This window comes from Electrophorus electricus, chromosome 10 (assembly GCF_013358815.1).
Source record: "Electrophorus electricus isolate fEleEle1 chromosome 10, fEleEle1.pri, whole genome shotgun sequence".
Taxonomy (NCBI): domain Eukaryota; kingdom Metazoa; phylum Chordata; class Actinopteri; order Gymnotiformes; family Gymnotidae; genus Electrophorus; species Electrophorus electricus.
This window is the reverse complement of record NC_049544.1, coordinates 4,595,062-4,604,925: the sequence shown is the minus strand read 5'-3', so window position 1 is coordinate 4,604,925 and position 9,864 is coordinate 4,595,062. Positions and strand designations below refer to the sequence as shown.

General features: G+C 39.3%; 2 protein-coding genes across 5 annotated transcripts; both read left to right on the top strand.

Annotated features, from left to right (window-relative positions):
- Positions 1–236: 236 nt before the first annotated feature.
- LOC113570707 (tubulin gamma chain-like) lies at positions 237–4,176 on the top strand. 4 transcript variants are annotated; one of them, XM_035530438.1, is made up of 9 exons: positions 242–327; positions 459–569; positions 651–744; positions 842–875; positions 1,014–1,151; positions 1,319–1,460; positions 1,551–1,724; positions 2,765–2,876; positions 3,278–4,176. In XM_035530438.1, exons 3-9 carry the CDS (start codon positions 721–723, stop codon positions 3,395–3,397), a joined length of 744 nt encoding a protein of 247 aa, XP_035386331.1. In that variant the 5' UTR covers positions 242–327; positions 459–569; positions 651–720; the 3' UTR covers positions 3,398–4,176. The 4 variants fall into 4 exon arrangements, with proteins under 4 accessions (XP_026855081.2, XP_026855084.2, XP_026855078.2 ...); XM_026999280.2 differs by lacking the exon at positions 459–569 and having other exon boundaries at positions 237–327; positions 1,617–1,724; XM_026999283.2 differs by lacking the exon at positions 459–569 and having other exon boundaries at positions 237–327; positions 1,551–1,616.
- A 514-nt stretch (positions 4,177–4,690) lies between these two features.
- Positions 4,691–8,506, top strand: rbm12bb (RNA binding motif protein 12Bb). The gene is made up of 2 exons (XM_026999273.2): positions 4,691–4,837; positions 6,187–8,506. The coding sequence occupies exon 2, from the start codon at positions 6,209–6,211 to the stop codon at positions 8,099–8,101; it is 1,893 nt and encodes a 630-aa protein (XP_026855074.2). The 5' UTR covers positions 4,691–4,837; positions 6,187–6,208; the 3' UTR covers positions 8,102–8,506.
- Positions 8,507–9,864: the final 1,358 nt, after the last annotated feature.

Sequence of the window (9,864 nt, the reverse complement as noted above, 5' to 3'; positions counted from 1 at the left end):
GGTATTAGCACCATATGTTCTAAAAGACTCTTCTATGTTTCATGCTATAACGAAGACAACCAGGGCAACCTCGGGTTATCTTGTCGGCTCGATACAATGCACCGGTTTGGACTCCTCCTCTCAAACTGAATTCAAACCGTGACGAGGTTGATAAGTAAACTTAAACGACTTCCGAAAAGCTGCTCAAATAGAACGAAAAAAGAAAGCTAGCGTCGCTAGGTTAGCTGGTTTGAAGGTAATAGTTGAGTCACCCGAGCTGTGTCTGAAGTTATCTGGAATACTTGTGAGATTACAGGGATACAAAATAGGCTAACACACATCCGAAAGGTAATTTAGCTACGCTTGGGAATCTCTTTTAGGATTAGCTAGTTATTTCCCGATTAAGAGTAACGGGTAACCACATGTATTTGTGAGACTTTTCCATTGCTTCTCGAAAACATTTTTATTGATTTGACAAGGGGAAAAAATAAGATGTCTACTGTAGTACTCCAAGTTGGACAATGTGGGAACCAGCTGGGCCTCGAGTTGTGGAGGCTCATAACAAAAAAGTCAAGTCAGCACAAGAGAAGGTAGTGGCTAGCTAGCTGCTTTCACAATCAAACACGTCAATATTTGTCTCTGCTATAAGAGAATATTGCTTCTTTGTCCAGATGTCCATTCAGTTCCTGGGACGGTAAACTATCTGCAGTGTGTTGACTCAGAACCGAAAGTTCTCAGAGGATGTTGCGAATTTGTGAAAAACAAGTAAGTCAAAACTGCAAGGTCACTTTCATTTCTGTAATCGGAAATATCCCACTCAGTTCTTTTACATGCAGTAAAATGCACCCATCCAACATCACAGGGAAAAGGAGGATGTGGAAGCAACTGGGCATATGGTGAAGCCAAATTATATCACATACACATTTTTACTTTATGGTGTGATGAGTTGTATACTTTCCATAGGATTTTAAAAAATTAATTAATTAATTTATACGTCTGCTGTTTTGTTAAGCTTGTAGTATTCTGAAAAATAGGTTACCATGGAGGCCAAAGTAGGGGTGAGAGTGGTTTACTCGCCAGAACAATGGAGGCAGTGCGTAAGGAGGCAACGAGACAAGATTACTATGGTGGAACTGTTCTTTTGCACAGCCTGAGTGGAGGCACAGGATCTGGTGAGCACAGTCAAAACAAGGGATTCAAACACTATAATCAATCTCCACTGCAAAGATTTTGATCACCAGAGTAAACAAATAAGCGTTGTTTGTTCTGATGAGATACTGTACATCTTTGTTTTTTGTTTGTTTTGTTTTGTATTTACACATCTTGCTCTTATGGGTAGGGCTTGGTTCCAAGATGTGTGAGGAGATTTGTGAGGAGTTTCCTGTGCATCATATCCTGACAGTCTCAGTAGTCCCTCATCAGAGTGGAGAGAGCCCTCTCCAGTACTACAACACCTTACTGAGTCTGGCATCAATGCACAGGTCTGCTGCCTGATGTGAATAGTCCAAATAAGTGCAAGGCATATAAATTGTATGCTCTTGTTTGATTTGATGAAGTTCTCTAACCTACAGGTGTGCTGATGGCATACTTCTGTTTCATAATGACCATGCCTTGTCTCATGCTGGACTTCCACGAAGGTCAGGCACTGTGATTTTGCAGCAAATCTCACTCTCAGCAATGAACGGACATGTAGCCTCATGCATGGCTGGTCTCATGTTACCAGTCCAGAGCCTCACAAAACATAGGTAGTAGACTTCAGCTACTTTTACATACATGAAATAGTTAATTTTTATTAATGTTAATTCAGTGCATTGTCTGCTTGTACTGTAAACATTTCCATTATTGTCATCCAGTGGCAAGAGTTTGGGAATGGAACTTTGGGAGTTGGTAAGGTCTGTGTGCCCCATTCCCAAAGCTAAACTACTATACGCCATGCAGGCTTCTGATGGGTTAGTGCAATTAACTCATTGCACAAACTGTATTTTAATACCTAGTCATAATTGAAAGCACGTTTACAGGTCTGTCCACTGAATTCCAGGCTAATATCTCCTTGTTTCCCTTTAGCATGAAGTCTCACTGGGACAGTTTAGTCAATAAAACATAAGAATTTACCCCAGTTTTCATCTAGTGGAAAAGGTCTGAAAAGGCTTTCAGACCTTACTTCCAGTGTAATGCCCCTTAACCATGTAATCAAAGCCTCCAGGAGCATCCAAGACATGTAGGTTCATGGTTTATCTGCTCTAACACATTTGGGACTAATGTCAGAATTCCCACAAAACAAACAAGAACGTACAGTTCTTGTATGCAGGTACTATATGCAAGGCATTCTAGACGTGTGTGTGGGGGGGGGGGGTAGCTATAGGTATGTGGCTATGTATGTTTGTGCATCAGCTAAGTAATGAAATTCTGGAAATATAAATCATCACTTTGCATATAATTTTTCACTATTAATTGAAACATCTTAAGAATACAACAAAAAAATAGCTACCCTTTTATTCCAGTATTTAAGAAATGAAAGGACCCGAGCCATATTTCAAAAGACCGAATTGTTTGTATGCAGCTGTCAATCCAGTTGCTGTTTCAAATGGTTTACTTAAAGCAACAAGCACAAAAAATGCTTTGCACCAGAATGATTTCTAATCTTTTATAGTAGTTTAAACCCAGCACTGCAGCTGAAAACCTTGACATGACAGTCTAGTGTCTTAACTGTGAAAAAGACACCTTTCTTGGTTCACAATGATTCCTCATCACTGACTACAGTATTCTAGTTGGGCTTTACTTGCAGTGACCCGAGGCAACCAGGACAACACCTTTTATCACTTCAGATGTCCTACAGAAATTGTGACAAGGTCATAGGTGTGTCCAGTGGAATCTTTTCCCAGTTAACCACTGGAATGGTAAGCATAGTTTGTAAATACTTTGGTCTAAGTATGAAGGAGAGTGTCTGATGTTGGAGACTAAGCTGTGGTGTAGCTGTAACTTAATTGTTTACAGTAAGCAGTGGTGTGAGAATGTAAGTATACCTGTTGAAACGTGCGTGCATGTGTGTGTGTGTATATATAATGTGCAAGTGTGTGTGTGTGTGTGTGTTGCATTATTTATTTATAATTAAAAGCAGTTTATAAATACACAAAACCATACATTGATGTTATTTGGCTGAGTCACCTAAAGGCTACAGTATTATGTGCTGTGTGAAATTAAGCACACAAACTATCCATAGTTTCACATGACTGCATACACAGACTCATGCTCCTGGAGTAGTCTTTCCTTTAATACCTTCAATACATTTATTTTGCAGATCCACAAAATGAGATTGGTGTCTCATGCTCCCGCCTACTCACCGTTTGTTCCAATCACAGCCATATCATGGTTATTAGACCATGTGATTAATCGTGCCAAAGCTATGATTACTGCATGAGCCTACCTGCACTGGTATGAACGCTATGGCACAGAGACAGAGGAATTTCAGCGGGCGTTAAATACACTTTCAGATGTTTTCTAGGAGTATAATTCTTAGTGATGTTCTGGACTGTCAGCTAAAAACTGGTTTGCTTTCTAATGTGCAAATATCATCACCAGAAAGTACAAGTGGTTTGCACATCTCAGAGCTGTAGCTGTAACTGCTGGAGGAAGATGGGACACTGCTTATTTAACTGTTGACCATGGAAATAAACTGTGGAGAACAAGATGGCAATGGAAGTGATGTTATTCTTCATGTTTAGGAAGTTTGTCACACAACTTTCTCATTGCTTAACTTTGTCATTGTCTAGTTCAAAATTCACAACTTTTTAGCATATTGTTGTTTTTTAATAATTAATTGAAAACGGGAATGCAGTGTGCATATGCCATGGCTAATGGCTGTTCCATTACTTTATCAGCTTAGCTGAAGTTTATTATAAGACCCCTTAAAGGGTATATACAAGTCAGCATAACTATAGACTTCAAGAGCAGAACTTACTCCAAAACCATTTGCTGCAAATATTTAAGAAATATAACATTTTTTATTCTGCTTTTAAATTAGTTTTATGTATTTCACTATTCAACAGAAATTAAGTCATTACCACTGATGTAATATTTGCTTCAGACTGCTGGTTATCAAGCTCATTTTCTTTTATTAAATGTTTGTCTAATCTTGATATTTGATGTATGTGTAGTGTAATGTAATATATAAAAAGAAAGTGAGACTGATGAAATCCTTAAATACAAATCAATGAAATAAGAGATGTGCTGCAACAAGATTTCTCTTTTTCCTTTGTGTGAGGTATGCATGTCACAGGGTTATTAGACCATGTGATTAATCGTGCCAAAGCTATGATGGGTCCATGAGCCCACCTGCACTGGTATGAACATAATGGCACAACAGCCATTTCAGTGGGTGTTAAATACACTTTCAGATGTTTTTCAGGAATATGATTCAGTGAGTGTAATAATAGTGTTGCTCGTGGTAGTTAGGACATTTCAGCTTAGTTTTACCCTGTTATTGAAGTTTTACCCATATTTCTAGAATGGATGTAAATAATCACTGGGTTAGATAGAATATACAAGTAGATTGCAGTTGTTTATCTACTTTAGGAATACAGAGTTAATATGGCAATGTTCTAGAATTTGTAATAGAAATAACATTTGCAAGCAGCACAGCAGGTGGCGCTATCCTTAACACTTACAGTATATGAAACCACCGGTCGACAACTTCACCGAGGAAGATGTTTGTTTGCTAGCTATTAGGCTTGTGTTTAAGGAGTCGTTCGTGGCCTTTATATCGTAAAAAGTCTGTTGTCTACTGGAGGGTCATCCCCGGCGAGGCAACAAAAAACGATTTAGTTAGTTATTCTCTCAGGTTTAGTCGAACAAAGCTCCTGTAAGTTGGAAAATTACTGAATTGCGTTTCTCTGATTATGAACTAGGCTTGAACCTAGTTTGAGGGACGCCGGGCACTCATGCAAGGCCGGACTTGCTAGCCAGCTGTCCTAGCTAAAGTTCGTAAAGTGAACTTTGTGTTGTGGTCCTTTATTTGGAAATACAAGTTCAGCTGAGGAAATCATAGAATCATTTTCCCCGGTATCGCGTCTGTCTTTTTCTTTCTCTTGACCGTGCTGTGTAGGCTGCTAGCAAGCTAACGTTGGCTAACTTAGCGGCTGCGTAGCTTGCGGGAGTTTTGTTTCACGATATAAATGGTGGGGGTTTGTGATGACTATTGTTCATATAATTAACATTAGAAGTGTTTTCCTTCATCAGTATCACAGACGATTGGATGGATCGATGCAAGTGATTTGACTTGGAACCCACGAAAATGGTCTTTGTGGAGAAGCTGACTTCCGCCGTCGTATTGCTTGCTAACCTAGTTATTTTGAGGTCATTGTTAGCTAGCTAGCTTCCAAAAAACGGCCCTTCAGGTTTCAGATGTGTCCAATATAAGATCTTTTTTATGTGCTTGATTTCTGGTGGAAAGTGCTGCTTGTTGATGATGTCGGGTTTCATCTTAAAAGCCTTTGTTCACCTGGTGGCGTTCTGTTTCGTGTTTTCCGTTATTTTGGACTTCATTTCGTCATCTTTCACGACTGTGGTTGTAGCTGACAGTACAGATATTCGAGTCTGATGTTGGCGTCAAAGGTCGATGTGCTTCTCGATCTGGTCAATGCTTGTGGTGATGTCTTCTGCAAGACATAAAATGACACCCTAAGCTCGTTTGTGAACATATTCTTCATGGAAATTCTGTTGATTCATATGAATTACATTTGTTGTACAAATCGGTTTATTTGCTGATTGTGGACTGCACAGTTCGTGTTTCCAACGGGTTTTTAACGGGAAGCTGCAGGACATTGACGTTAAGTATTCTGGGTACTGTGGTGCATTTTTAATGTTACAGTATGAAGATTCTGACATTGTGGCTGTTCAGAGCATGACTGGGTGGAAACGGACAGCATACAAATTGTTACAAAGTCTGGACAGCACACGCTGCACGGAGTTTTAATTGCAAGCTTCAATTGTTATGGCAGAGCGTCATAAAAATACATGATCTAGAGAACTGAATGTCAGATGTTAAGTGAGGTGTTGTTGGCATCATCATAGTCCTTGCATTGATGTTAATGCTTACTCCAGGGTCCATTAATAACCATTGGGTTTGGAATTGGAAGACCTTGAACACTGTGACATGGTGGGCCATGGCCATGACAGGGATAACACTATATGTACCCCTTTTGTCTACAGGTGCTGTTGTGTGTACTTCATCATGGCGGTGGTCATCCGCTTACAGGGACTCAGAATCACTGCTGGTTCTGAGGACATTCGCAATTTCTTCACTGGCCTTAGAATACCTGATGGTGGAGTTCATATAATTGGTGGAGACCTTGAGGAAGCTTTTATAATATTTGCATCTGATGAAGATGCGAGACGAGCAATGACACGCTCTGGGGGATGCATTAAAGGCTCCCCTGTTAACTTGCTTTTGAGTAGCAAGTCGGAGATGCAGAAGGTTCTAGAGGAAAGCACAAGGAAGTCTGAAACAAATGTCAAGAAGTTTTATAAGGAGGGTGTCAAAAGAACTGCAGCAGATGGAAGACCACCCTTATTAAATGAGGACATGAGAATAGACATGCGAAGAGGAGATCATCAGAACATGGGGAAAAGAACATCCCCACTTTCTTTGAATGATTCTCAAAGTCAGATTGGCGATGGGGCATTGAATGCAGGTGGTCTTTATTTGAACTTGTCTGGAATGCCATTCTCAGCAACGAAGGAGGATGTCCGCCTGTTTTTTAACGGTTTGCAAATTGATGACATAATATTTTTGAGAAATCACCGTGGAATGTTTAATGGGTGTGGTATGGTCAAATTCGCAACCAGAGAGGATGCCAAAGAAGGACTCAAGAGGGACCGACAATACATTGGTCCACGTTACATCAGAATAATGTGTTGCTCAGAGGATCAGTGGGTGGATGCTGGGGGTTCTATTAGACTAGAAGGTGCCGGTCAGAGAAAATATTTATCAGACCGTGCAAGATCTCGCTCTCCCATTCGATCTCAATCACGATCAAGTTCCCCTTCTGATGACGAGTACTGTGTGTTGTATGAAAACCTCTCGTATTCCATTGAAAAGAGGGACATAAAAGCCATGCTGCATCCTGTTTGTGTGAAGGACGATCAGATCATTATTTTTGTTGATAAGAACAGTGATAGGACCAAATCAGCAGTTGTGGTGTTTAGAAATCTGAAGGACTACTGTTCTGGATTAGCTCATCATAAAGAAACATTTTTCCAAAGGACCGTCTATGTTTCTCCTATCTCCAAAGAAAAGATGGTTGCCATATTGGAATCCTCTGCTGATTCAAGAGGAGATAGCAGAAGGTCCAGTAGGTCATCTGAACGATCACAAAAAAGTGCTTATGACTCAGAAAGGAGATGCCTGTACGTTCGCAATCTGCCTTTTGATGTCCGTAAAGTAGAGATCATGGATTTCTTTCATGGATTCCAACTCTCAGACAATACGGTTGTCCTGCTTCAGGATGAGAGGGGAGCTGGTCTTGGTGAGGCTTTAGTGATCTTCCCAACAGAAAAAGAGGCTATAATGGCACAGTCTTTGAACGGGCAAAGGTTTCTTGGATCAGAAGTTATGCTGAAATGCATCACCTTGGCTCAGATGCAAGAATTCAGAAATGAGGTAATAGGCAACATGCCAGAGAGGAATGTTCAGAGGAATAAAACGAAATATGGAAACTCGTCTTTTTTCTCTCGTGCCCGAATGCATGTAGATGATCGTGTAATGGCAGATGGGCCCCACTATGGACGTGGAAACAAAGGTCCTTTCGGTCATCTTGAAAGCCCCGATGCTTATAGACACGGAACACGTGGACCACATTATGAACCACCTGACCAGCAATTTGATGGGCCCACCTGTCTTAAATTGCTCAATCTACCTTCTCAGATAAGGATCGATGAAATCTATGACTTCTGCTATGGGTACAGAGTCATTCCTGGATCAGTCTCATTACAGTGTGATAGAAGTGGTGTGCCTGTTGGTTCTGCAACTGTTGTATTTGAAACCCACAGTGAGGCAGTCACTGCTGTTCAAGAATTAAATGGAAGACCCATTGGTACCAGGAAAATAAAGGTTGTATTTGTGTAGAATTTGGTCCGGGGATTCATTAACACAAAGCAGTTTATAAGGACTCTGTTGATTAAGAAATCTGTTAAGTAATTAATTTTGGTGACACTCATTTTGTTCTTTCTATTTGATTAAAATATCATTTTTGCTGTCTTTCAAATAGGGACATACTGACTATAAAATGTTTTCTGCATTTAGGGTTTATTTTATTTGGAATAACTGATTTTTAAAATTTGGTGAGGATGTTATTGCATTTGCATTTTGCAAAGCAATTTTAGGGTGTTTTAATTATTGTAATTATAAGGGTATCTTGCTTTAGGAAGACTCTGTTAACACTCCAACACCCCATTTTTGCTTCTTACTTTTTCCTTCCATCTTTCTCTCCTTTCTCCCATCATCTTCTGATTAAAAGTAACATCCTGGCCAGCGGTCTGTGATTTTGCCTTTTGCACCACACACACACACACACACACACACACACACACACAATCTGAATATTTACAAAATGATTTTCTGACACAAAAGAGATTAATATAGTCCTGTAACTTGATAAGAAATAAACGGATTAGAACATTCCACATATTTACTGTTGTTATAAGGTAAGGTTTAAACTGTAGTAGGTATTTGTAATATGGATGGAAATGTAGACATTGGAAAAAATGTTAAAATCTATTTCTCTGCCCATAAGGTGGTCACATTGTCCACACTGGAAAGAAAAAACTCTTTTAATTAGATAAACCTTTTTTTTTTTCCAGCCATTTCACATGAACCATTAATGTATTTGGTGATGCTGATCTTAAAGCCTTATTCCTGATTAAAGGTCGAGCATGTTATCTCCTTTCAAAGCAGTACATATGTATCATATATCTACTTTTAATGTTCTTTGTTTTGTATATGATGTTATATATTTTATGTTATAACAATGCATTGCAATAACTGAAATAATACAGTTATTGCAATGCATTGTAATACAACCACACTGTACTTGAGAATATGGTCATATGCAGGTGTTTCTAATCTGGAAACAGCTATTTACAAGCATTGGCTAATTAATGTTATTATGACAGACAGCTGCAGTAAATCTTTCACGTTATTTAGAGCAGTAATAGATGAAAAAAGCATTTTTTTAGACATTATTAAAATATCTGCTATCAGAACTCAGCATATTCTATTTTACAACTTAAATCTCAATTATTCAGCTTTGCTTTTTATAAGCCCATTAAGTGTCCTAAATCGTACACTCACCTCCAATTCATCAGAAGCATCAGGCTAGATATACAGTTACGAGTCTATAGCTTTGTTACGCATATTTGGCTGGACAGTTTTGAGTGGCAGTTCACTCTAAACTCAGCAGCGAGGTTGACTCGTGTAAAATGGCAACAACTATTATGCGACAAACTACCAGCTCAGGACGCACAATCATGCCAGTACCTCAGTGTTGATTAAATGTTTGGCTACCAAAGTCATATCCAAGAATTCAGTAATGAGGTTCTAGGTAACATACCGGAGAGGAATATAGCATATGCCTATAATATAACATATCATTCAGAGAAATATAGCAAAGCATGGAAACTCATCCGTTTCCTCTCGTGACTGTAAAATGTAACACATGACAAAGATGTAAATGACTGAATTAATGTAAGTGATCGTGATGTGATCCAGTGCGTAAAGGGACCGCTGATCAACATGGTAGTTGGTGAACTGCGGCGTGTAGCCTAGTTCAAATGACGGCACACCGTTGCTAATTTTAATTAAGTGGCTAGTGCACGTAAGTAGTCTGGCTG

Coding starts and splice junctions, on each gene's coding strand:
- LOC113570707 (XM_026999277.2), top strand. CDS start 721: ATGTTGCGAATTTGTGAAAAACAA. Junction 1,725..2,764: donor CAGAGCCTCACAAAACATAG/GTAGTAGACTTC, acceptor CTTTACTTGCAG/TGACCCGAGGCAACCAGGAC. Junction 2,877..3,277: donor CCCAGTTAACCACTGGAATG/GTAAGCATAGTT, acceptor TTTATTTTGCAG/ATCCACAAAATGAGATTGGT.
- rbm12bb (XM_026999273.2), top strand. CDS start 6,209: ATGGCGGTGGTCATCCGCTTACAGGGACTCAGAATCACTGCTGGTTCT.